This window comes from Anguilla anguilla, chromosome 11 (assembly GCF_013347855.1).
Source record: "Anguilla anguilla isolate fAngAng1 chromosome 11, fAngAng1.pri, whole genome shotgun sequence".
Lineage (NCBI taxonomy): Eukaryota > Metazoa > Chordata > Actinopteri > Anguilliformes > Anguillidae > Anguilla > Anguilla anguilla.
The window spans coordinates 1577568-1603872 of NC_049211.1; the positions used below are offsets into that span (position 1 = coordinate 1577568).

Here is a 26305-nt window from a genome sequence, read left to right on the forward strand (position 1 = left end):
GGTGGAAAGGGGGAGGTGGCCTGGGGTCGGCTCTGTTGCCATGGACGCTTATTCACCTCGGACGAACACGCTGATGGGATTGTCACCTGACCCTGACCCGCTCTGTGATTGGCCGGATTGGGGAAAGGCCAAAAAAAAAAACAAACAAGGACATAAGACTTAATTCAGTGCAAAAAATCCAACCTACATATATAGATATTTATATATGAATGTATATAAATATATATATATTATATATTATATATTATAAAAATTCTGTAGTCACCAGTCAGCTCTTCTGTTTGTGTGCCGACTGTTTTGTGTCTTTTCTTCCCTTTTTCTTTCCTCCCCTCTGTTTCTCGTTCCTTCTCTCATTCTGCACCTTCACTGCCCTTTCTCTGTCCCTGTGACCCGGACGCAGGTCTTCTCCCCGGCTCACTGCTGTCATGGCTGCTCCTTTACCTCTGTGACCATTCACCTGTTCCAACAATCTTTCATTCACAGAATTTTTTTATTTAATTTTTGTGTGTGTGTGTGTGGGGGTGTGGTGTTTATCAAGAAAGAAGAATGAATTTTCAAAAATAAAAAATAAATTTAAAAAAAGGAAGGTGGCGAGCAGGACACAAATGGAAACGCCCACATCCCCTGGCCCCTCCCACTTTCCTGGGCCCCGCCCCCACCCTCCCCTCCAGGCCCCGCCCAGGCTTGCCGTAACGTCTGTTTCTGTGGTGCCGCTGGACTCTCGTTCTTGTACAGACTGTAAAATGCATTATTTTGTACAACTTTATTGGAGAAAAAAAGAACTTGTTAGCTGATCCCTGTGCCTTGATCACGACTGTACGTGTAAAATTATCTAAGATGTGAGGTATGTTTTTCTGCGCTGTAGAGCTCCATCCCCCCCCCCCCCCCCCCCCCCCCCCACCTCCCATCACCCCCTGCCCCCCCACCCCATTCCCTCACCCCTCCCCCATATTTGTTTCGTTGATTTTTATTTTTCTCTGATTTATGTATATATTTTTCATCCATATACATTGTGTATATATATAATGTATATGGATTTAAATGACTGCTTTTTAGTAAAAACAAAGAACTCCTGACACAATTGTACACTATATATAGTATACATGTTTAGAGTGTGTGTGTGTGTGTGTGTGTGTGTGTGTGTGTGTGTATGTATACACACACATATGAGTGATAACTTAAATCCTTTCAGTAAGGTCTTGTTCACATGTTTTGTTTAGGTTTTTTCTTTTGTTTTTTTTTGTTTTATTTTGTTTTGTTTTTTTGTCACCAACATCTGCCTACATTTTTGGAGGGGTGGGGGAGTGGGTGGGTGGTTGTGAATTATTTCATTTTTGGCTTTAAACTCTAAAGGAGAGGGGGAAAGTGTCCAAATGCAAAAACATTGCTTGTTTCTACATAAACCAAATTTTTTTGCTAAAGAAAAAAAAAAAGTAAGTGCATTAGTTGTTTGGGTTGTTCCTGGTGTGCCCATAACAGAACTCTTCTCTCACCACAAATGCTCAGAAACCCTGTGAACTCCAGTTCCCATAATCCCCTGTTTCCTGAGGAGATTTGGTGTACTGACAGTATGCTGCGTTCTGTTGGGGATTTTAAAGACAGGTTTATGGAGGATCTGTGCCAGTGGTCTTCATGGTCTGCTGGTTTTTGTTTTTTACTCGACACTTGATTGGTCGATTAAAGCAGCCAATTACAGTTAACTCACCTCACCTGGTTTCCTGGGTCTGAGTTTGTTTCTGATATTAAGTTGAAAACAAAAACCAGCAGACCCTGCAGCCCGCCAGGACCAGGAATGAAGATCACTGCTCCTTGCTGTTTCAACCGTCTTTTATTGCACAAAATACAGGCATGGGATTTGAACCAGCAACCTTATCCAGTTGCAGGATAGTTTCCTCACCCCTGCAGCAGGATTAAACAGGGTAATCCTAGAAATAATTTTCCCTCCCGAATAGGTAAGGAAACCCTGCAAACTCTGATCACTCCAGTCCACTTTTATAGCCGGGGTGTCCAGTCTTACCCAAAAAGGGCTGGTGGGGGTACAGGCTTTTGTTTCGGCCCGACTCCAACTCACCTGATTCTACTGATGAAGGACTTTACTGAACACTGTGATTAGTTGACTAGTTGAATCTGGTGTCATAGTGCTGGTCTGAAACAGAAACCTGTGCCCACACCAGCCCTTTCTGGTTAAGAATGGACACCCCTGCTTTATGGCAGCTGTATATGTGTGAATAGTCTGCTAGAGGGCACTGCTGCTCAGCCCTGGAACAGGTTCTGTGGAAGATATCCTCCTCCATCTTGGCTCTTTTCTTCACTGCTGTGTGGCCAGCCTTGCAGATTAGGAAACGTTTAACCGGATATATCTGTTCTCAGTTCATTCCTGGTCTGACAGGTTTATTTCCTGAAGGTTGTCTGTATCTGGAAATTTTATGACAGCGGTGTTTATTTTTAGTTTAAGGTTTTTCTCGCTGCCTTTCATGCTGTTAAACCTTTTATGAAAATGTCCATTTGGTCGCCAGCCACCCAGGTAGGTGGCTTGCTATTAATGATCCTGAATCATGGTGAAGAAAGTGCTCTCCCTTAGGCTAGTCAGGAATGCTTATGTGAACCACAAGCATGTCAAAGTGGTGCTGCCACCTAGTGCACAAAAGGGTGAACTACAAGAGAAGGTTATTCAACACAAAAAAGTCCTTTTCCCCCCATCATTAATTGCTACTGATTGGCGTTGTTTGCCATTGGTGATAATTCGCAACTACAGTATGTGCAGAATGTTCATTACTAGTTTTTAATTATGACCCAGTTTTTAAACACTTGAGTCTCACAAAACATGTGTTTTCTGCCAAGTTAAAAGAGAGGGATCATGTTTTACTGTTGGAAAGTTTAAATTAGTCCAATCTTATCCAAAAAGGTGTGGGTGCAGGTTTTTGTGTTAGTCCAGCACTATGAAACCTGATTCAACTGATTAACTAATGATGGTCTTCAATCAAGACATCGATAAGCAGAATCAGGCGCCTTGGTTTTGTGCTAAAACAAAAAAACTGCACCTACACTGACCCTTTTTGGTTAAGTGTGGGCGCTCCTGGTGCAGCTGGATGAATCTGTTGGGTGATGGGCAGTTTCAGAGCCCAGAGTTGAATGTGGAAATGGAGATGATGGATTCAACAGCATAAGCAAAATGGCGCAGATTCAGGAGGTGCCCTGTAAATTCCTCATGTCCCATTTGGTCCTGCGGTTGGTTAACATGGGAAACCTCCACAGATCGCAGAAGAACGGTTCCATGTTGGTGCACAGGGTGATGTCATGTTTTCTTTAGCGGGTGCTGACTAAATGCAGGGTGAGGATTGCCATGGTAACTCCATCTAGCCCAGTGGTGCCCAATCATGTGCCAGTAATTAACACACCTTCAACCAGAGAGGAGAGAGCCAATTAGTGAACTCGGCAGGTGCAGGGATCGGTTGGAATGGAAATCTGCATACTCTCAGCCCTCCATGGCACATGATTGGGCACCACTGATTAGTGGAGATGGTGCACGTTGTACAGTGACATCACTTTTCAAGCAGTGCAGGTGGGAGAAATGCCGATGAACACGATGGCGTGCATCCTTCTTTTTACACCCCCCCCCCCCCCCCCCCACCCCCCGCGCGCGCAAGAGCAGTTCAGATCGTATATTGTGTTTTAAAACTGTGTTATAGGTTTTCCAGCGACACCAGCTACTTATCATGAGAGCCAGGATTCACAAACCATAAAGTGGGCGGAGCTATTTGTTGTCAACAATCACACATGGGAGCAATCACAGCCTGCCTTTGGCTGTGGAGGGAAAACCCGTTTTTAATTGGTTAACCGGTGATTGACAGCACTTGGTACAGTAGCTTCAGCCAGGGCGGGGGTTTTTGAAAGCTCTCCCCTCCTCACTTGGTACCCGACCGGACCGGTCCGTACAGCTGAATCGAAAACTGAAAATCCACGATGAGGACGATGGAACTCGGAGACATCGACCCATTGGGATGGGAATGGGTGGACACGTTTTGTTTGGCCTTTCATCAGGTGAGTCGTCTGAACTTGAATCTTACTTGAATTTTTACAGCGAAGACCTAAAGAGTCAAAGTGGGTGGCCAATATGAGGGTGTGTTCAGCCAATCAAATGTGGGGAACTAGTTTTGTGCAAAAATGACTAGGTTACAAGGGTCAACGCCCTATGCAATGGGATCTGTAAGAATCCTGCTTGGCTTCAGCAGTATTAGAAGGGTACAGGGTGGGATGGCTGCTTAGCTTCAGCAGTATTAGAAGTGTACAGGGTGGGATGGCTGCTTAGCTTCAGCAGTATCAGAAGGGTACAGGGTGGTCTGGCTGCTTAGCTTCAGCAGTATCAGAAGGGTACAGGGTGGTCTGGCTGCTTAGCTTCAGCAGTATTAGAAGGGTACAGGGTGGTATGGCTGCTTAGCTTCAGCAGTATCAGAAGGGTACAGGGTGGTATGGCTGCTTAGCTTCAGCAGTATCAGAAGGGTACAGGGTGGTATGGCTGATTAGCTTCAGCAGTATCAGAAAGGTACAGGGTGGTCTGGCTGCTCAGCTTCAGCAATATCAGAAGGGTACAGGGTGGAATGGCTGCTTAGCTTCAGCAGTTAGCCATGGGAAGGGTACAGGGTGGTCTGGCTGCTTAGCTTCAGCAGTATTAGAAGGGTACAGGGTGGTATGGCTGCTTAGCTTCAGCAGTATCAGAAGGGTACAGGGTGGAATGGCTGCTTAGCTTCAGCAGTATCAGAAGGGTACAGGGTGGTATGGCTGCTTAGCTTCAGCAGTATCAGAAGGGTACAGGGTGGTATGGCTGCTTAGCTTCAGCAGTATCAGAAGGGTACAGGGTGGTATGGCTGCTTAGCTTCAGCAGTATCAGAAGGGTACAGGGTGGTATGGCTGCTTAGCTTCAGCAATATCAGAAGGGTACAGGGTGGTATGGCTGCTTAGCTTCAGCAGTATCAGAAGGGTACAGGGTGGTATGGCTGCTTAGCTTCAGCAGTTAGCCATGGGAAGGGTACAGGGTGGTCTGGCTGCTTAGCTTCAGTAGTATTAGATTAGAAGGGTACAGGGTGGTATGGCTGCTTAGCTTCAGCAGTATCAGAAAGGTACAGGGTGGTATGGCTGCTTAGCTTCAGCAGTATCAGAAGGGTACAGGGTGGTATGGCTGCTTAGCTTCAGCAGTATCAGAAGGGTACAGGGTGGTATGGCTGCTTAGCTTCAGCAGTATCAGAAGGGTATTATTATTTTTTTTAATATATTTTTTTAAAGGAAGCTGTGTAATTCCTTCTGGTATAAAAAGCTATGCAAGTTTTCTTGTTGCACGTTTTCTTGTACATAAATTACATCAACAAAGAAATACGTTTTCACACAAAGGGGAGGTTGGGGTGTTATTTATTGAATGTAGTAAGTTGCTATGCAGTCCCAACATTGTTGCCATAGACTGGTGTTTGTTTTTTTTCTACAGATATTCATTTCTTATGCTGTTTTATTTACATAGAAACAGTTAGGCTGATGGTGGTGGGCAACGCCATAGTGTCGGTCTTTAGTGTCTGAACCCCCCCCCAAGGAATCTTTCCCTCGCTGTGGACACCCCTCACCTGAGACCACACCCCTCGCTGCAGGTAAACTTCACCTGTATTGTTGGTTGTGTTAAAATGACCTAAACCTGTCGTGTGCAATCATGTGCCATGGAGGGCCGAGGGTATGCAGGTTTTCATTCCAACCAATCACTGCATCTTCTGCGTTCACTAATTAGTGCCCTCCTGTCTGGTTGAAGTGCGTTATTTAGTGAACTCAGCAGGGGCAGTGATTGGTTGGAATGAAACCCGCACTCTTACCCCTCCGTGGCATGTGATTGGGCAGCACTGATGTAAGTGCTCCACACACCTGCTGGTTAGATGTATCTATTCTATAATGTGCAGAAAACAGGAAGTGTGTTTTTCAGAGTATCAGAACTCAAACAAGATTTTTACAATCAGGAAAACACCCTTATCCTAAATATCTAGACACAGAATGGTCCTTTTTTTGTTTTTTAAAGAAGACAGGTTTATTAATATTTTTGTTGCTGATAATCTCTCACACATACACACACACACAGAAGTCTAAGCTACCCAGAATATGTCCATACCTCTATACACGAGGGTACTGTTTGAGAGGAAACTTGATTTGTACATAGTGCATTACAATGTTCATAATGACAGAAGGTTAATGGCTATAATGATGAGTCGGGTCAAAATGAACACAGCTGACATCAGTCTGATTGATACAGGAGTTGAGACACCATGTGCACGTGAGAACCTTCTACTGCTGGCGGTCCCAGAACCAGACGGTTCGTCTCTTAAACTCAGGAGCGCAGAATCACCGCCACCTGACTGACATCTCAAAGGTCTGGAGGACTTTGATCTCACCACCGTTTAATCTCTCTTGGAAGAACGTTTCTAAATGGTCTCGCCTCGTTTTGGGAGGGGTGTTTCATAATGGGAGTGGCCTCTAAGCGATTTCGACCAATCAGGGCGGAGCTGCTAATGTGTCACAAAGTCGACCCAAAACACCTTTGCAGTTTTTTCACTCTTCTCATAAACAACAAACGCCTGCAGACACAGGACGCAGGACACAAGGCTCGTTTCGGGAAATGGTTTGTTTGATACTTTACAGGCTTGAGCCCCTTCGGGGCCTGGACACTTCCATGCAGTCGTACAGATCCCTGTGTGCAAACTAGGGGGCGAGCAAGGTTGGGGGGGGGGCAAATAATTAAATGACGGAGTTGTGCAATTATGCAGTAAGTCCTAAAAGCTGAGTTATCACAATGTTTAAAGCAGGTTTTTTAAAGGAAGAGGGTTTCCCCCGCCCCCTCATTGTTTGGAAAAACAAAAACCCAGAACAGAACATAACCAGTTTGTACAGTCGGCCCCTCCCCATGCAGGGTGGGGATATCATACAGCTCCACCCCCTCACCATCAGTCAGCCCCACCCCCACCTACCCCGTGGCCATGACAACAGCAATCATCAAAAGGTCATTCACAGGACGCCACTTAAACGCTAGGTGTCACATGACCCTCTCTTTCCCCCAGCTGTTAGGAAAGCCTGATTGGAGCAGCTAGATCTCACAGATTATTACACTGTACAGGTGTGTCTATTCCGCCCCACCCCCCTCCAAACCTGAGCCCTGATTGGTCAAGGGCGCTGAGGGGGCGGGGCAAATGGGGTTATAACAGTTAAAAGGCAAGACCTGTGGCTTGTTTTTCTTTTTTTTCCTTTTTCATTATATGATGTACTATCATCTTTTCATTTTTTTAATATTTTTACACAATTTCACCTTTTAAACTCAATCCGTACGATATGCCATTCTGATTAAGATTCTTAATCCATCGTCATCATCATCATCATCATCGCTATGTGTACGTTTCCATTTCATCCAGAGAGCAGGCCTCAGCCCATTGGTCTCTTACAGCAGCAGCTTCCCGATGATGACTCCGATGACGAAGAACAGGACAGAGAGAGCCAGGAGGCGAGTGCTAGCGCCTTCCTCCTTCAGCCCAACCCCTGAGGAAGAGGAGGAGGGCTGAGGGGCTGACATGGCCGTGTTCTTCCTCATCCGCAGACCGTCGTCTTCCTGTAGGGGGGAGGGAGAGGGGCCTGTCATTTCATCTAGGGCTCAACCTTAACTTTAGCATTTAGCTGAACTCCCCTACCCACCAACACAACCAGATCCCCCCCTCAAACTCAACCAGACCCCCCCCCCCCCAACCCCCCTAAACTCAACCAGACCCCCCCCGTACACAACCAGACCCCTCCCCCCCCAACACAACCAGATCCACCCCCCTTATTCAATTCAAACACACCCAGCCCCTCCCCCAACATAACCAGACCCACCCCTGAACACTACCAGAGCCCCCCCCCCCCCCCCCCCCCCCCCCCCCAAACCCACCCAGCCATACACCCCTCCCAAACTCACCCGGCCCCCCCTCACCTTCAAACACCCCCAGCCCCCCCATTCAAACGCACGGTGCCCCCCCTCCTCCCAAACACACGGTGCCCCCCCCCCTTACCCTCATCTGTTTGTTCTCCTGGCGTAGTCTCTGCACCTCCTGCTGCAGCCTCCTGCTCTCCTCCATGATCTTCTTCACCTCCGTGTCGTCCAGCGCAGCGCTGGCCGACTTGGGCAGGGCTGACGACTCCGACTTCAGGGTGGAGGAGGAGGAGGAGGAGACTTTGGGCTCCGCGTCGTGCTGCAAGCGTATCGGAGAGGGGGGGGGGGGGGGGAGATTGACCAAACCTTGTAACAGAAGTGCATCTTTTTTTAGATGCTCGTGATATCTTACACCCCGACTGCATGCAGGGTACTGCAGGACCTAGAGCCGTCCAGGGGAGAGGCGTCTCACTGATGACCCCCCCCCCCCCCCCCACCCACAGGGGGCGCTGCTCACCATATTATCGTTCTCCAGCGGCATCACAAAGACACAGCGCAGCTTCGAGTCCATCAGCTCCTCCGGTTTCGCATCTTTCCACTGTCAAAGGGCAAGGGGTAAGAGAACAGAGGCAAGGGGTAATAGAACAGAGGTAAGGGGGTAAGAGAACAGAGGCAAGGGGGTAAGAGAACAGAGGCAAGGGGGTAAGAGAACAGAAGTAAGGGGGTAAGAGAACAGAGGCAAGGGGTAATAGAACAGAGGCAAGGGGGTAAGAGAACAGAGGCAAGGGGGTAAGAGAACAGAGGCAAGGGGTAATAGAACAGAGGCAAGGCCAGGTCAAGGTCTACACTCATTAAATAGGTACAACGTTGGTTTCTCTTATACGTTTGGTAATGGTTTCTCTTTAACTTTTGGTAATGGTTTTTCTTTAACGTTTGGTAACGGTTACATAGTGAGGTCCAGAGCCACTCACCACCACCTCCATGTCGGTCATCTCGGGCGGAGCCAGCAGGGACTGCACCATGAACTTGTGTTTGCTCTTCTCATTGGGGTCGTAGTCAAAGGGCTGCAGCATTACTGCCAGACAAAGAGACACACCCCGTTACCACACTCTCAGTGCTTCCTCCTGACCCGCATCACATGACCCGTGTTCTGCGTCACATGACCCACGTCCCATGACCCGCGTCACATGACCCGCAGCCCGCATCACATGACCTGTACTCCTACACCCCCCCCCCAGATCTGCATGCTCACAGTGTGGCTACAGCCCAAAGGCATCCAGAGGGCCAGTACTTCTGCAGCTCTGTCTGAAGCCCAGGGATCCCAGGATGCAGTGCAGGGGCTGGAACTGAACCCCAGCTATCCAAGCTGCCTGCAGCGTTGCCTGGGCAACCAACAGCTGCTACAGACATAACGGACGGCCAAAGTCAGAGCAGCACTTTGCTCGTCTTGGATTGGACGAGATTTCTTCTTTCTTTACGCTACTGCAAGAGGTTGGCAGCAAAAGGGTTCCAGACATGTACCGTGGAGGTGCTCTCATCGTCGTTTCACGAGAGACGATTCTATTTAGATTTTTTTTTTTTTAACTCTTGTGAAATTTGCCTTTTGCCAAATCTAAACTTCTCCAGGGTGTTGTCTTCAGCGTAAAGACGGCCCTGGCGAATCTCTGCGCAGTTCTCCTGCACAGGGGTGCGTAACGCGACCCCGCTCTACGCAGCTCTCCTGCACAGGGGTGCGTGACGCGACCCCGCTCTACGCAGCTCTCCTGCACAGGGGTGCGTGAACGCGACCCCGCTCTACGCAGCTCTCCTGCACAGGGGTGCGTGAACGCGACCCTGCTCTACGCAGTTCTCCTGCACAGGGGTGCGTAGACGCGACCCCGCTCTACGCAGTTCTCCTGCACAGGGGTGCGTGAACGCGACCCTGCTCTACGTACCGGACACGTTGATGGAGGTCCCGGAGTCGATGACGCCGCTGTTGGGCCGGACGCAGTAGCGGCGCGGGGCGGTGGTCTTCACCTTGAAGCACACATTGCGGTCCGTGGGGTTGCTCAGCTTCAGCGTGGTGGTCACCACGTCCGTAAACGGCCCTGGAGGAAATGGGGGGGGGAGGGGGGGGCACCAACGCTTCAGTACATGTGAAGGATCACTCATGCACAATCAATACCGCACCATTCCACACCCCCGTGGATGTTAGGGTTTCGCGTTTCAATTTACGCCAGGCGTCACCAGCCCCGGGCCTGGACAGCCACCGGACTCACACTCCCAGCATGCATAGCAGAAAACCAGCAGGCTTCACTGTGTAACAGGCTGCACCAATTGACCAATTCAGTCCTTCCTAACTATGAAAACCATCAGACCCAGTGGCTCTCAAGGATCAGAGACCCCGGATCCAACTCACCAGCATTATAACAATATTAGTGCATGTACTTGTAATTTTTTCTGTAGTGTTTTGTTTATAAATCGAATTTGCAGTTTGGTATCCAGACCCCAGGGTCACAAATAAGGCAGTTAAGATATTTACTCCATGCCGCATTTATAAGCAACTTATGAATTTGCTTGGCTAAAGCCCTTATCCAGGGATTATTACAGGGTCTATACATTTACATACTTATGTAGCCTGATATTTACTGAGGCAATGGTGTCTCAGTGGCACTATAGAAATAAGCGTAGAGGCCTTTCTCCACAACAAGTAGGAGTCCACACTAACTAACCCCTTTTCGTGACAGTCGTTGAGAAGCCCAACAGTGTAATTACGTTAGTTGTAAAGACAATTTACTGTATAAACTGCTTTACGCATTAATTCGCCGCTACACTCAATACAAAACAGGAACAATGTGCGTCTTTATGCGCGTTCGGTAGAACCCTACAGTGGCTTGAATTTGGACACGTGCTGTAACCCATGACAGCGGCTGCGTGAAACCTTTGGCCCAAATGCTAAATTAATGCAAAATCTAAACAAAATGATGGCTTCAGTGAGCTTGAGCAACAAAATAAAAAGTACATTCGTAACCACGCTGGACACTGCAGGTACATGTATCTACTGTAAAGATTGGCATTGGTGCTCAGAAATGTCAAGAATTAGGATTCACGGGAAGCAGACAAAACAATGTGCGTGTTTTACCAGGATCACATTACCAGGATATCTAGTTAATCCGAATTTTCTATGAAATATCTGTGTTTTGGGACGCACGAGCCTTCAGTCTCTAGATAACCTCTCTTTCACCACCCACACCACTCGGATATACATATGCGACGGAGCTGACATGTTTGACACGTTTAACAACATAACGCAGTGCACCTACAAATTAAGCAACAAAACGCAAGGAGGGCGTACGTGCCGCAGCAGCGTCACAGCGGGTCGCATTCCGGCTACTCGGCTGCTCAGTCAACGTCGTAACTGACTCCCTGAATGAGTCAAGCAGTCAGATTCAGATGGGCAATGGGGTGGCTAACTTTACGCCCGGGTACATGAGCGAATGCGATGCATCGCCGATCATCCACTGGGGAGGAGTCACAGCCAAAAATCATAGTGCATGGATATACATTTCACTGCCTGGCACTAGCGCGCTAGCTAAGTGGGCAGATATGTAGCTATCTTGCTAACGTTAGGCCTCATGTTGCTTGTTAAATGTGCAAAGTGCAAAACGGGGACAAGGAAGGAACCCTCCCAATGGGCCTCGAACGGAAATGTAGCATGCTAACATTAGCCAAGTTAGCTGACGTAATGATCCGCCTTTCACCTGCTCAGCGCACATGGGGAAGCTAACAGCCCGTAAATTAGATTGGCTAGCTGTCAGAGCCCCCCCCCCCCCCCATGAACGCTGGGGCCGCTGGAGTCGGAGATCAGCGCTCCGCAGGCCACCCCCCTCCTCCCTACTTAACTTACCCCGGAATTTCAGTTCGTGTTGCGGTTCCAGCAGCAGCACCTGGTCTTGCCTGGCCATGTCCCCGCGCTTCTGGTAGTGTTTCGGCGAGCTGTCGCTGTAGTTATCTTGCAGATATTTTTGTTATTAATTCTGTTCCCCCCGGGTCCACGAGCAGGCCAGCTAGGAGAACCGCGCGACTACAGCTCCTTGCAGCTGTGACGAAGCAGGAAGCGCTGAGAGCGAGGCTCCTCGTGACATCACATGGGAGGGGTGGCCTGTCAGAAGTCGGGAGTATGGAAAGCCGTGCAGGCCAAAACATTATGTATAAACGTTCTAAACTCAGTTACAGTTAACTGGAAAGGTCCGCATTCATTCTATTGACTCTTTGGACAATATTTCGAACAAAATTAATGTTTGTGCCTTCCTCTATAATATAGATTTCTCGCATGGGTCCAGGATATTAAAATGCCAGGACAATTTCGATAAGCCCTGTTGCCTTTATAAATGTAATTCACACCTGGACTGGATAAATATGTTCATAGACTTCCATAGGCTATATAATCCCTAATGAACTTGTTTGTTGTTTTTTTACAATAAAACACAGCTGTGAAACTACTACATAGCGCTTGGAAGGGAAATGTTTGGAAATAGAAAGAAGGGCAATCTAAATAATTAAAAAACAGATACTTTAATGTGAATTAAGTGACTTTCGGAAATAATGAATTGACAGCATTTTAGAAAGTATACACGCATGACACATGGTCTGCTGACGCGATGACGTCATCTGGCCTGGTGGTGAAACGGGGGAATTATCATCAACTGAGGCCAGAGTAGGGTGTCTCCCGCAGACAGTGTACAGGGAACAAATACTCTGGCTTCCTATTAACTGTAAACACGAAAAAGCAAAGAAGAGAAGAACTACAAACTCAGTGGATTCAGAATAAACACGATCGGCGCTTAATTTGGTGGTGGAGGGTATTCTGAAGAGGGACAGGATGTCTATATTCGGAAAGTTGTTCGGGAGTGGGGGTAAAGGTGGGAAATCTCCCAGTACGCAGGAGGCGATCCAACGACTTCGGGAAACGGAGGAGATGTTGGCTAAAAAACAGGAGTTTTTGGAGAAAAAGATTGACCAAGAACTCCTCATCGCGAAAAAGAACGGCACAAAAAACAAACGAGGTAAGGCCCGGACAGTAGCAGGCCTGATAACGGTGATGAGGGTATGCAGTTAGCCAGCTAGACCGCTAGCTGAATAACTTGTTTGATGGTACGAGAAAAAGAACCGAAACCGACTAACGCATTACCTAACAGCTGGCGATAGCTGAATACGTACATTTACTGATCTGTATAAGAGCTGTATAAGATCTGAATGGTTATAAGATAGCTTTGTTGTCATTAAAGTAGTACTAGCTAGCTTAATATAATGTGTTATATACGAATTCATCGTATACGGACCTCGGTTGAAATGCTTAAATCGAAATAATCGTACGCTCTGAAGATACTTTCATTATCGAAATGCTGCAGACAGAATTAGGCTCAGTCGCATCTTGAACTGCAAAACGTGCAAAAGCATGAAACTTGACAGATATGTCTGTGTTTGTGGACACTGTTCATTAAGTTCTATAGCCCCACCCCCAACATTTGTTTATTGTATGTTGATAAATATCAACAAGCCGCTTGTCTGAAAATTATGTGTGTTTGTCTAAATAATAATGAACCGCAAAAGTATATAAACGAGAATTTTTTTCTCTCAAAACAAAAAAAATGAACAAGCCAACATAACCTATGGAATGCTTGTTTTTTTCAATTCACCAGACTTTTTTTTAAACTAGTTTTTAGCCTCTGCAAAATGAAAATGCTCTTTGTTGCCTTCAGTTGAAGTCGCATTTCTTTTGAAGGTGGCTTAAGCGCTCTTCATTTTATTTAAATTTAGACTGATTATCCCCCATTTGGAATACTTGACTAATCGTGACGGACTAATTCCTGTCAGTTTCGCACGAGGTCTCATTCTGTGGAGTCGCTCTGTCGCTGGTGTGGAGTTGTCTTCATCTGCGTTTACTAAACTCCTCCCATCCCTGGGCAACGCTAGAGCCAGGGGACGGGAAGGTTTGACGGACGCACTTGGCACTGGTGCGGTCGTGATTTGATACTAGGACGTGGGGCCCATCCATATACCGGCACAGCCTTAACAGGACGAGCTACCCAGGAGCCCTCAAGAGGCGTTTATGACTTGACTTCTTCTCTCCCCCATGACAGCTAGGTTGATTTTGCGAAGGATTTTTGTTGACAGGTTTAGGTCACAGGGCCAATATTTGCTCCAAACAATTCAGATGTGTTTGCTTGTGAATTACCTCTCCAATATCCATAGGAAAATTTTTGAAATGGTTCAGATTCATTGATGACAGTTGTACTGGCTCAGACTGATGTTTCTGGGCGTGCTGTTTCCACGGCGATCGTCATGGTGATGTGTTTGCCCCGTCCCCTCCCGCACAGCTGCCCTGCTGGCCCTCAAGCGCAAGAAGCGCTACGAGAAGCAGCTGTTCCAGATCGACGGCACGCTGTCCACCATCGAGTTCCAGCGGGACGCGCTGGAGAACGCCAACACCAACACCGAAGTGCTGAAGAACATGGGCTTCGCCTCAGAGGCCTTGAAGCACGCCCATGACCACATGTAGGGAGCCATTTTAAGCGTTTCTTCCCCCCCTACCATCCCCATGCTGCAGTGCTCATTGTAACCACAGGGGGTCAGTTCAGGAAGGCGCACACAAGCCTGTGCTCTCCCACTAAGCACACTGCCACTTCTTAGCACACCACTGTTAGCGAGTCGCGCTCACGCAGACGTGAGGCACAGGAAGACACAGCAGGCTGACTTGCAGGGGCCCGACTGACCTGCAGGGGTCACTGGTGTGTAAAGAGAGGCTGTCATCTCAGTTAACACTAGAACAGATACCAGACCATGGGGCCCATCCATGCAGTAGAGCAGAGCCTTAACAGATACCAGACCATGGGGCCCATCCATGCAATAGAACAGTGCCTTAACAGATACCAGACCATGGGGCCCATCCATGCACTAGAGCAGTGCCTTAACAGATACCAGACCATGGGGCCCATCCATGCACTAGAGCAGAGTCTTAACAGATACCAGACCATGGGGCCCATCCATGCACTAGAGCAGAGCCTTAACAGATACCAGACCATGGGGCCCATCCATGCACTAGAGCAGTGCCTTAACAGATACCAGACCGTGGGGCCCATCCATGCACTAGAGCAGTGCCTTAACAGATACCAGACCGTGGGGCCCATCCACACACTGGAACAGTGCCTTAACAGATACCAGACCATGGGGCCCATCCACACACTGGAACAGAGCCTGAACAGATGCTGTGGAGTTCTGGCTGTTGGGATGAATTCTGACATGCTTCTCGTTTTTCTGTTTCAGGGACATTGACAAGGTGGACGATTTAATGCAGGACATCACAGAGCAGCAGGAGCTCGCGCAGGAGATTTCGGACGCCATCTCCAAGCCCGTGGGCTTCGGGGAGGAATTTGATGAGGTAAGAAGCTTAAATATCGGTGGCGTTCAACTTCCTCCGTTTGTCTGGCAGTGTTTAAAAAAGCGCTTGCAGCAGTGCATCTGTATTCATTACACCTCTAACCTGTCCACGGCCTTGAGCACCAGGTTTCAGATGAAAACCAGGCCAGGCTGTTTATCCCGATAACTGTAAAGCTGTGATACAGCTTTAGTTGTATGTACCTTTAAACTGGGGAAGATGGAGATTTTTAATGTGATTGGTTACAGAAGAGGCCACGCCCCCTAGGAAGAGGCAGGGTTTGGTTTGCATATTAGCTAAAAGGTATGGCCTTGTTTCCTCTCTCTCTCTCCCTCTCTCTCTCTCTCTCTCTCTCTCTCTCTCTGCAGGATGAGCTATTGGCTGAGCTGGAAGAGCTGGAGCAAGAGGAGTTGGACAAGAACCTTCTGGAAATCCGGGGCACCGAGGACGTGCCCCTGCCCAGTGTGCCCTCCTCGTCGCTGCCCTCCAGGCCAGGTAGGGCTCACCTGCACCTCACCTGCTTCAGACGTGCCGCTTCTGATGTCATCGAAAGGTCGCGCGTGATCGCGAGGCCTTGGTGCATCCGCACGTCGGCACATTAGCACCCGATGCCCCTGAAGAGCTCTGTGCGAAACGCAGTCCACTGCCAAACCTCTGTCTTTCAGATTAGCCAGCGTTAGCATTGCCAGCTCGCAGCTCCTTCAGATTAGCCAGCGTTAGCATTGCCAGCTCGCAGCTCCTTCAGATTAGCCAGCGTTAGCATTGCCAGCTCGCAGCTCCTGAACCTCTCTTTCTGCGACTCACTCGTTTGCAGCAAAGAAAAAGGAAGAGGAGGATGAAGATGACATGAAAGACCTGGAGCGATGGGCCATGGAGGCCATGTAGGCCGGGGACTCGAATCCCGAACCTTCGGACCTCAGACTTCGCACCTCGAACGCTGTTCCCCTGTGTTGGAAGGAAAGAGAGGACTTTCTCATTCTCTGATGTGGTTGTTCTTTGTGTTTGGGGGGGAAAAATGTTTTTTTTTTTTTTTTTTTTAAACCAACAAAACAAATGCAACAAAAAAAAGAGACGAATGCCGCAGCTAGCTGTAGCTCCAGAGCGAACGAGGAGAGCAGCGGCAAACCCCAAACAAAGTCTCTCACCTCTGAAACGGTTACTCTAAAAAAAAACGTTTTAAAAAATCGGTGTGTTTTTGTAGGTCCTTGACACATCCATGGCCTTGCATCCAAACCTAAAGCTTTGATCATTATGTGAACTCCACGTCATAGGAAGCTGTTGCTATTTCCGCACGTGTGCCTCCTGTCAGGATGAGTGTACACCAAGCCTGTGGCTCCAGACTAGAGAGACTGACTCTTTCTGCAGGAGAAATCAGACCGTATCCCTACCTGCAGTAATGCCAATGGGTCCGCTCACCAGCTTTGTACAGAAACAACAGAGCTGTGGAGGTCCTTTCACTATTTAACAGTTGAATGTAGACTGATGTATTTACCATTAATTTTATGCAAGTACTTGCATCTAAGATTCGAAGAATTTGCTCTTCGATTAACATTTATTGTGTGTTACGTTTTTTTTTTTTAACACAATCAGGTCTCTGTGTCTCACAAATCTTCCAGTTGCCCGTTTTCCTCATTCGTCATCCATCCTAATGCGTTTAGATTTCCCCTGACTAAGCATAAAGACTGTAGAGTGAACGCGTAACTGCAGCACTGCTGTATGATTTAATGCTGTTTGCGTTTACCTCCTGTTGTGGGAGTCGGAATGCCCCCCCCCCCATCCTCGTTCCATTTTTATCACTCCTAAAATGTTTGCCTTGCTTTGCCTGTATGTCTGGGATTCCCCGTTTGCCTTGCCTGTGTGTCTGGGATTCCCCGTTTGCCTTGCCTGTGTGTCTGGGATTCCCCGTGCGTTTTCAGGAATTGGCACGTTGAGTCGTGTCGTATGGGCGCCGTGTCCTCCTGCTCAGTTCCAGAAACCCGTGTCCAAACACTCCTGAGTCTCACACCAGCTGCCTTCTAGTCGGGACCCATGGTCTTGGTGTACACCTCCTCCGGGGAGTAAAACTTCATTTTGCTGCCGGTCTGGCCCCAGTGTGTGTAAGGCACCTGGGGTTCCCCGTCTCCTTCCTTGAGAGGCGGTCAGGCTTGTCTGTCACGTTTTTAAGTTTGCTGTTTTCAGTGTGTGTGTGTTTCTGTGTTACTCCAAAATGCTTTATAGCTGAGGAAGGTAAACTGTAGGTCACTTGGGATCACGGGGTTGGCGCACATTGGTGGTTCTCTCCTCTCATTGGGCGTGTTTAACGTCCTGTGAGAGCCATGGCGCTGGGGTGGGGGGGGTGTGCTGAAGGGAATTTGAATTAAGATTGTTTTCGTTTTCTTTGCCGAATAACAAATTTCTTAAAATGCTGCTGTTCCCTAAGATTATATTTGTTGTTTTAATCTTAGACTAGTAGTCCGTTTCATCTGACTTGTTTGTACACACGCACACATACTTTTGTAAAACACTCACATTATTTTTCAGTTGTTTACACATTCATAAAAGTCATTTCTTTAGCCTGTAGTTGATATTCAATTCTGCCTTGTGTTATTCAGACCAATCTCCATTGGCTGTCGATGCATCACTTGCTAGCTTTGTTTCTATGGTGACTCTGAGCTGCATAATTATCCCATTTCCTGCATCCAGCTTCAGGGCTGAAGCACTTCTGTGTTTGTAATGGCGATTGGTGTACAGTGTGCACGCTTCCACTGAAAGAAAACAGAAAATGCCTGGACCAGCTCCTGGTCTCCCTGCCTGACATGCGTAATTATTCATCTGCATGTTACACTAATTTGGAAACAAAGCTTTTTAAAAAATTTTATTTTCAGATTTTATCAATGAGAAGACGGGAGAAACCAGGCCAGCAAGGTTTTTATCCAGCCTCATGTTCAGACTGGTACAGACGGGACATCCTGTAAAATTGTGCAGATAAAACTTCATTTACACAGACGTGCTGTGCATTTTCTACATAGGACTAGAAGTGTGCGTTGTAATTTTTTGCAAGATGTAACCCACACAGTGGCATGTATGCATTTGTATGTTTTAACTATCCAGATGAAACTATTATTTGAATGAGCATTAAACTTGTTCATAATTTTCTGTTTCTTTTTTTGTACTGTTAAAATAACTGTATAATGAAGGGCTGCACATGTCTTAGTATGTCACCAACTATGTATTTAGCTGTCGTTATTTAGAGGAAATATTTGCACTTTTGGACATACGTCTTACCCAAAGATAATCTGACATGCACACAGCATACCCTGGATGAGTTGGAAATGGAGTGTCTTTTCTAGACAGCCAGATCTGTTGAGCGATTTTATATGCAACTCTTTACAAACGTACTTTACTGTTCCGATTCAGAACTCGCCGGCCTGCTTTGAGAGAGCAGACCTGCCGGAGAGATTTTGAGAGCGTTCAGGCCTGTGACTGCGTTGGGCACACATGGATTTCGGGAAGTATGTGCCAGGCCCACGCGCGTTTTGCAGCAAGACTGTCCCAAGTTCTGCTTCAGGTTGTTTTGGGTGCAGGTAGGGGTCCGAGAGCCGGCCACAACTCCATGTGACCTGAGGCGGCTACCTGACGTCATGTCATACTCATAGGGCGCTTGCGCGACTGGCAACCGGAAGGTTTGCGCATGCCCACTGATGATCCGCAGCTGACGCAAGAAAAGAGTCGCTAGGACAGGGAGAAGGGAGGAAGACGGAATAAAAATCAACGAGAAACTTTTTTAAAGCATATAGCAAACATGTCTGGAGACGAGGTGAGCTGGTGAACTTCTTTTAGCTCTTGTCTTAGTTCCTATTCGAGGAGGAGAGAGCGAGAGAGTCGCAGTAGCAGAGCCGCGATGTGGCCTAGCCAGCCGGGCCGTGGGCTGCAAAAATCGCTCCCTGTGTGGAGAGCGGCACGCATGGCGCTTCCCCAAGCACGAAGCGAAGTTGGGAATGCGCTGGTCGTGTCGCTGACTGCCTGCTTTAAATTAATATTTTCTCTAACAACATTCATTTTAGACTAGTGGGGTACATTTACTTATTTAGCTAACGCTTACCAAGTTATAAAAGCGAGAATGACGACAGTTTTAGCGAGCTGACTAGGACTGAAGGTAAGCTAGCTAGCTGAAAAATGAGCTGACTGGCTTGCTTCATAGCCTTGCCATTATGCTGAGTGGCTACAGTAATGCTTACTGTTGTTTATTACCTCACGCTGGCTATGCAAGTAGTGAATAAACTAGTGGAGAAGGTCAGATAATTGTTTTTTTTTCCAGAGCGGCGTTTCAGGGTCACTTGTCACGTGTTTATCTCCACATACACTTGCAAATGCATGGCTTTCTAGTACTGGGCTGGCTAACATAATGTTGTGCAATGCTGTACTACTAGCGAATGTCGTCGCCACATTGATTTAGCCAGTCAACAACAGCCCCTGCCCATCACGTAGGTAATGTTAACTTGTTTTCTGTTTAAAGGGTAGCTAGCGTACGCTACCTATGTAGTACACGAGGATGTCATTTTCTGACATGTCAGTCACTGATCTCCGATGCTGTCAGCGTCCACGGCTGATATTCTGCGTGTTGACTCCTATAGAAAGGACACGGGTCATTTTAGATAGCGCGCTGGCTGGCGTGTGCACGAAGCTCTTGCTGGTGGTAAACAGCTGGACAATATGACCGGATGTCGCCTGAGAAAGCAGTCTAATCATCCAGTTTGAGCCCAGTACTGTAGCGTTAACCCTTTAAGGGGTAAAATCTGATTCCTGATTAGAATGTTTTTAACTGAACATTCTACAGCAGATGAAACAATCACTTACTGGCAACTGAATGCAGTGGGGTTCTAGAACATTGACGTAGAATTTTGAAAAAAACATTCCACAAAAAGAAAACCTTGCTTCTGTAGTTGTAGAAGCTATGCGAAAACCAAAAGAGGGTGTTGTTAAATGTTTTCTGCGTTTAATTTTCCTTTTTGTCTGCCGCAGATGATCTTCGACCCCACCATGTCCCGGAAAAAGAAGAAGAAGAAGAAGCCCTTCATGCTGGAGGAGGACGGGGGCGACGGGCTGAGCGAGGACGCGCAGCAGCCCGAGGCCAAGGAGGTGGAGCCTGAGGGCGGCGAGGAGCGCGACCTGGACCTGGACGAGGACGAGGGCAGGAGGAAAGGTCAGGGGTCACGGAGTGACCGTATGTGCTGTGGTGGCTCTCTGCCTCCAGTCTGCGTGAGGTTCTGGTTGAGAGCAGAATGTGCCAGGCCCAGGTTTGCCTGACCTGTCTGGGAGATTTGCAGCTGTGTCAGCCCCCCCCCCCCACTTCATCTGGCTCTGAAAACTCTCGTTTGCCAAACAGAGTGTGATAGAACTGCCACTCTTACTGGTGCTGGTGAATACAGTTGATTTTGTTAGCATTGGCTAATGCGCTCTGTCTGTTCAGAAGCAGTGGGGTAGATGTGTAGCTGGGTGTTCTGATAGTGACTGAGTCGCTCTGTAAGTGGGGTGGATGTGTAGCTGGGTGTTTGGACATCTCGTCCAAATTTATGGGCATTAATATGGAGTTGATCCTCCGTTTGCTGCTATAACAACCTCCACTCTTCTGGGAAGGCTGTATACTAGATGTTGGAGCGCTGTTGCAGAGATTTGCTTCCATTCAACCAGAAGAGCATTAGTGAGGTCAGGCAGTGATTGGGCCATTAGACCTGGCTCGCAATTGGCTTTTCAATTGATCCCAAAGGTGTTGGATGGGGTTGAGGTCTGGGCTCTGTGCAGGCCAGTCAAGTTCTTCCACACTGTTCTGGACAAAACCATTTCAATATGGACCTCACTGTGTGCCCGGGGTCACTGTCATGCTGAAACAGGAAAGGGCCTTTCCCAAACGTGAAGCATCATGGCCGGGGTGGAAAACGAGGGCTGGTCTGTTTAGGGTTTTCTCCTCTTCGTGTTTTAATTATCCCGATCGTTTATTTGATCTGATGTTTTTAATGGAATCATGGCCTGCAGCTGCAGCCTGAGCAGGTCTCCCTGGTGAACATGTTTTACTCTGGAGCAGCCCTGGCGTGTGCTGCCGTTGAGAAATGCGAGGCAGAATAATGGTTTGGTAGAAAAACCAGCAGAAACACCGTGTCTCCAGAGCTGGGGTTGTGCTCCTCAGTGCTCTAGGGAAGAGTTCCTTTTATAAGATCAGTTTATCTGACCTGATTAGTGTGAAATGGTGGCCTTACTAATGTACAGTAGAGTTTCCGTACTGTTGGCTGCTCCCTGTGAATAGTGCCCTTCCTCCGCTAGCAGTGTGTGGTCATGGGGTGTCAGGTGACCCCTGTCAGGTGACCCCCGTCAGGCGAGGTGTCCAGCTGTGCTGAATCCTGCTGGTTTTTTTAGTGTGAATAATGTTCTCAGACGGTAAAATGAGAGCCCTTGACTGTGCTCTCCCTGAGCTAGCAGAGACATGAACATCCTCCCTTTTAATCTGGGTTTGGGCCGTGCGGCTGAAAAACAGCTGGCCAGCAGGTGGCGCCATACTGTGAGAGATCCAGCCTCGCCACTGACCTGCGCTCGTTTTTATCCCCGATTCGTCAGAGCCGTCGGACGATTTGGACGACCTGAACTTCTTCAATCAGAAGAAGAAGAAGAAGAAGCCCAAGAAGGTGTTCGAGAACGACCTGGAGGAAGGGTTGAAGGTCAGTGCTGCTCAAACGGTTGCATGGAAATGGAGTTTGTGATCAATTGGGGTAAAGTCCTGTTTTTGGGGTTCCGGTATTGTTGCATGCTGAAGGTGGTGCTCATGGATGACCTTGCCCCCCCCCCCCATCCCCGTCCCCAACAGGAACTGAAAATTGAGGGCGAGGCGTCGGAGCCCCTGGATGATGACGACATGGGCATCACGCTTCCCGCCAAAAAGAAGAAGTCCAAAAAAGTGGACTTCCTGGAGGAAGGAGACACGCAGGAGAAGGACGAATGTATGTCTGTCCGGCTGTCTGTCTGTCTGCTCAGGGTTATTGTCGTGCATAAAAAGTGCAACTATTAAGAAAACGAGGCACGAAACTATATTTTTGATCAATTAAGAAACACTCAAGAAAATAAAACTAAAAGTAAACTAAAACTAGAATCTGCCCCTGAAACTAAACTAACATTTTTCTTTTTTCTTGTGTTTTCATTCTAAAAATAAAAGGCAAGGCACTGTTGTCCTGCCTGTTCTGTTCTACTTAGTCACAGCCACTAGATGGCGATATACTACCTTGTGCTTTGTCACTCAGAACAGTGGCTGCATTTACATGCATATTTTCTCATTCTGAATGTAATTATTCCAGTTAAAGATTCTAAATGGACTGTTTACATCAGTGGTGCCCAATCACGTACCTTGGAGGGCCGAGGGTATGCAGGTTTCATTCCAACCAATCACTGCACCTGCTTATTTCACTAATTAGTTCCCTCCTCTCTGGTTGAATGTGTGTTAATTAGTGAAATCAGCAGGGGCAGTGATTGGTTGGAATGAAACCCGCACACCCTCGGCCCTCCGTGGCATGTGATTGGGCACGGCTGTTCTGCCTGAACGCTGAAGGAAGTGATCGTGTTGAGCGCATGTTTACCTGCCCCTGGTGTAATCAGAGGGGATGTTCTGATTTGGAGATGGCCCCACGTCGGGCACAGCGCTTGTGTTTCTCCAGTTTCTGCTAATGGAGCAGCAATTTCAGCAACATTGTGAAAGTTTTTTTTCATTCATTCAAATATTTTTTGGAACAATTTGTTGTTTTGAGTTTTTCAAACTTCTAGGTGTCCAACAGGTTTTTTTGGTGGCAGCCCCGTTCTGCTTGGCGCCTGCCATGTTTCTGAATCCCCTGTAAACTGGAGTGTGTCGCCCAGCCCAGGGGGGAAGGCGCAGTGAGTGACAGAGCGCTGTACCTATAAGAGCGTTTGTGCGTTTTCCTCCTCTCAGCCCTGGAGGACGAGGACGGGAAGAACAACGACGGCATCACGTTCAGCACTCAGACGGGGCCTGCCTGGGCGGGCTCGGAGAGGGACTACACCTACGAGGAGGTGAGCCGTGACCCCACAACAACACAGCAAAACTGCCGATGTCTGACTCATTCCCCTCAAAACACTGTTTTCATTTGGCCAATAAGCGTTTTTCTCTATAGAGCCAAGATTCAGTTTTGAGCTGTGGTTGAACGGAGATGAAGATGTGTTTATTGGTTTTAGCACTTCCTGTTGCCGCTGTCACAGGCAGGGAGTTCCTGCCCGTGGGCTCTTCATTACGTGGTTATTTCTGTTATTGTCCTCCTGCTGCTGTGCCTGAGTCAGTCTGGATAAGGACTAAATGCAGACTGCAGAACGGCTATGCTTGCATGGGTTTGCAGAAGGTTGGGTTGGGTTTGCAGAAGGTTGGGTTTGGTTTGCAGAAGGTTGGGTTTGGTTTGGTTTGCGGAGGGTGGGTTGGATTTGCAGGATGTTGGGTTTTTCAGAAGGTTGGGTTGGGTTTGCAGAAGGTTGGGTTGGGTTTGCAGAAGGTTGGGTTTTTTATTGGTTTGGGTTTGTAGAAAATTGGGCTGGGTTTGCGGAGGGTTGGGTTGGGTTTGTAGAGGGTTGGGTTTGCGGAGTGTAAGTGCTGCTTTGAGGCGGTGCCGTACAGCCAGGTGATGGCGCCGTACAGCCAGGTGATGGCGCTGTACAGCCAGGTGATGGCGCCGTACAGCCAGGTGATGGCGCCGTACAGCCAGGTGATGGCGCCGTACAGCCAGGTGATGGCGCCGTACAGCCAGGTGATGGCGCCGTACAGCCAGGTGATGGCGGGATCTTACCTGTGCCCACCTGTGCAGCTGCTGAACCGCGCCTTCAACATCATGCGGGAGAAGAACCCCGACATGGTGGCCGGAGAGAAGAGGAAGTTTGTGATGAAGCCGCCGCAGGTGGTCCGAGTCGGAACCAAGAAGACCTCCTTCGTCAACTTCACAGATATCTGCAAACTGTGAGTGCCCCCCCCCCCCCCTCCTCTACCACAGCGGAGTCCCAGCCTGGCTATAGTGAGCTAGCTTGTTTGCAGGATGTTACACGTGTCAGCTGTTGTTTATTAAAGCTTGTTCTGCTTCAATTCCACTCTTTGTCCAGGTTGCATCGGCAGCCGAAGCATCTTCTGGCCTTCTTATTGGCTGAGCTCGGGACAAGGTAAGATGAGCTTCGGCCTTTTGATCTCGAGTTATTGTGTACCTGCTGACTTGGCTCTTGGTGTTTTGTGCTTATGGTGCATTGTTACAGTAAGGAAAGTGAATTCTCTTGGCTGTTCCCCCGAGCTGTTCCCCCAAGCTCTTCCCGGGCGCTGTTCCCTCAGCTGTTCTCTGAGCTGTTCTAACACAAACTCTTCCTCCCCCTCAGTGGCTCCATAGACGGAAATAACCAGCTGGTCATCAAAGGCAGATTCCAGCAGAAACAGATAGAGAACGTCCTGCGCAGATACATCAGTAAGTGGCTCCAGAGGCAGCGGGTGACTGGTGTCAGACTGTGACAGTGTACTGGTGTGTGTGTGTGCGTGTGTGTATTTCTGCATGTGTGTGTGTGTATATATTTATACGTGCGTGTGTGTGTGTGTGTATATTTATACGTGTGTGTGTATGTGTGTGTATAGTGTATGTGTGTGTGTATTAATACGCGCGTGTGTGTATAGTTTGTGTGTGTATATTTATACGTGTATGTGTGTATAGTGTATGTGTGTGTGTATAGTGTGTGTGTGTGTGTATTAATACGCGCGTGTGTGTGTTTGCAGAGGAGTACGTGACGTGTCACACCTGCCGCTCTCCGGAGACCATCCTGCAGAAGGACACGCGGCTGTACTTCCTGCAGTGCGAGACCTGCCACTCCCGCTGCTCCGTCGCCAGCATCAAGACCGGCTTCCAGGCCGTCACGGGCAAGAGGGCGCAGCTGCGCGCCAAGGCCAACTGAGCCCCCCCACTACTGAGCCCCGCCCACTGGGGGCGTGGCCTGGCCGGGTGGACTCTTATGAACTGTGCAGTCGGGTTTGGTATTGCTGCGTTCGCCTCTCGTAAAAACAAACAAACAAACAAAAATAAAAATGATTAAAAAAAACAGAATAAACCGACAGGAAAAGGGCACACAAGCTGTGTGTTGTTGTCATCTGCAGTAGCTGTTCTTCTGTGATTCATCGGTCACCCAAAATCCCGCCCCTTCCCAGCCTCTTGGCCCCTCCCCTTTTGTCCTATTGGTGGTTGAGGCAGTTTTTTGACAGGATGCAGTTTCATTTCACTTATTTTTCTTTTTTTTTCTTTTTTTTTTTTCCAACTGCGCTTGAATGCCTTTAAGTTAATTTGATTTACTACCACCCCCTCCCCCCCTTTTAAAAAAGGTTTTTTTTATATAAAGGGGGGGGGGGTCTCCTGCCTCAGTGCTGTGGGCGTCCCGGGGGGGCCCCACACTGCTCCTCGGCTTCATGCGTGTGCTTCACGTGATACCTGAGAAATCCTCACCTTGTGCGAAAGACTGGCTCGTGCGGCTCGTGCGCACAGAGGAAATTTCCTGTGAAAAGTGTGAGAACGAGCGCGTGTGCCAGAATGGGGCAGTGATTTGGAAGTCTTGCTTGCGCCCCCTCCTGGTTCCGCCTGCAGGTGCAGGAGTGTGCGTGTGCTGTAGGAAGGCAGGGAGATCTGCTCGCTGCTGTTGGCAGAGGCAGGTGAGGAATCACTATTTTACTGTTTGAAAATCAGACTTTTAAATAAAGATGGCTGTATCAAATCACGTGGAACCCTATTGAGATTATTTGCAACGCTGTTCTCTGCCTCTCGTCTGTCCCAGTCAAGCTTCGAGCGACGTCCTCTTATGAAAAGACCACTGTGTAACAAACCCGCTTTGATGAATCGTAGTATCTTTCCTGTTTGATTCTGTGCCTAAATGCTAGGGGACGGTTCCTGCAGTTACGTTGTAATGGGGCCAGCCTGTTTCCACAGGGCAGT

General features: G+C 48.3%; 3 protein-coding genes across 3 annotated transcripts; 2 read left to right on the top strand and 1 right to left on the bottom strand.

Annotated features, from left to right (window-relative positions):
- Positions 1–5386: 5386 nt before the first annotated feature.
- On the bottom strand, positions 5387–12026 carry LOC118208476 (vesicle-associated membrane protein-associated protein B-like). The gene is made up of 6 exons (XM_035383199.1): positions 11808–12026; positions 9856–10008; positions 8893–8996; positions 8439–8519; positions 8061–8240; positions 5387–7624 (listed from the first exon to the last, which is right to left on the bottom strand). Exons 1-6 carry the CDS (start codon positions 11863–11865, stop codon positions 7457–7459), a joined length of 744 nt encoding a protein of 247 aa, XP_035239090.1. The 5' UTR covers positions 11866–12026; the 3' UTR covers positions 5387–7456.
- A 545-nt stretch (positions 12027–12571) lies between these two features.
- On the top strand, positions 12572–16722 carry LOC118208049 (charged multivesicular body protein 4b-like). The gene is made up of 5 exons (XM_035382314.1): positions 12572–12966; positions 14281–14458; positions 15227–15341; positions 15707–15833; positions 16153–16722. Exons 1-5 carry the CDS (start codon positions 12783–12785, stop codon positions 16221–16223), a joined length of 675 nt encoding a protein of 224 aa, XP_035238205.1. The 5' UTR covers positions 12572–12782; the 3' UTR covers positions 16224–16722.
- Positions 16723–18980: 2258 nt separating this feature from the next.
- Positions 18981–26090, top strand: LOC118208048 (eukaryotic translation initiation factor 2 subunit 2-like). The gene is made up of 9 exons (XM_035382313.1): positions 18981–19134; positions 20340–20520; positions 21927–22027; positions 22174–22306; positions 23284–23384; positions 24164–24312; positions 24453–24509; positions 24717–24802; positions 25105–26090. Exons 1-9 carry the CDS (start codon positions 19120–19122, stop codon positions 25278–25280), a joined length of 999 nt encoding a protein of 332 aa, XP_035238204.1. The 5' UTR covers positions 18981–19119; the 3' UTR covers positions 25281–26090.
- Positions 26091–26305: the final 215 nt, after the last annotated feature.

Excerpts from the sequence above, each read along its gene's own strand:
- LOC118208049 (XM_035382314.1), top strand. The coding sequence starts at position 12,783 with ATGTCTATATTCGGAAAGTTGTTCGGGAGTGGGGGTAAAGGTGGGAAA. Across the intron at positions 14,459-15,226 it reads AAGCACGCCCATGACCACAT|GGACATTGACAAGGTGGACG; the intron begins GTAGGGAGCCAT and ends TTTCTGTTTCAG. Across the intron at positions 15,834-16,152 it reads GTCGCTGCCCTCCAGGCCAG|CAAAGAAAAAGGAAGAGGAG; the intron begins GTAGGGCTCACC and ends ACTCGTTTGCAG.
- LOC118208048 (XM_035382313.1), top strand. Across the intron at positions 22,028-22,173 it reads ACCTGGAGGAAGGGTTGAAG|GAACTGAAAATTGAGGGCGA; the intron begins GTCAGTGCTGCT and ends CGTCCCCAACAG. Across the intron at positions 22,307-23,283 it reads CACGCAGGAGAAGGACGAAT|CCCTGGAGGACGAGGACGGG; the intron begins GTATGTCTGTCC and ends TCCTCCTCTCAG.
- LOC118208476 (XM_035383199.1), bottom strand. The coding sequence starts at position 11,865 with ATGGCCAGGCAAGACCAGGTGCTGCTGCTGGAACCGCAACACGAACTG. Across the intron at positions 10,009-11,807 it reads ACACGAACTGAAATTCCGGG|GGCCGTTTACGGACGTGGTG; the intron begins GTAAGTTAAGTA and ends CATTTCCTCCAG. Across the intron at positions 7,625-8,060 it reads AGGAGAACAAACAGATGAGG|GAAGACGACGGTCTGCGGAT; the intron begins GTAAGGGGGGGG and ends TCCCCCCTACAG.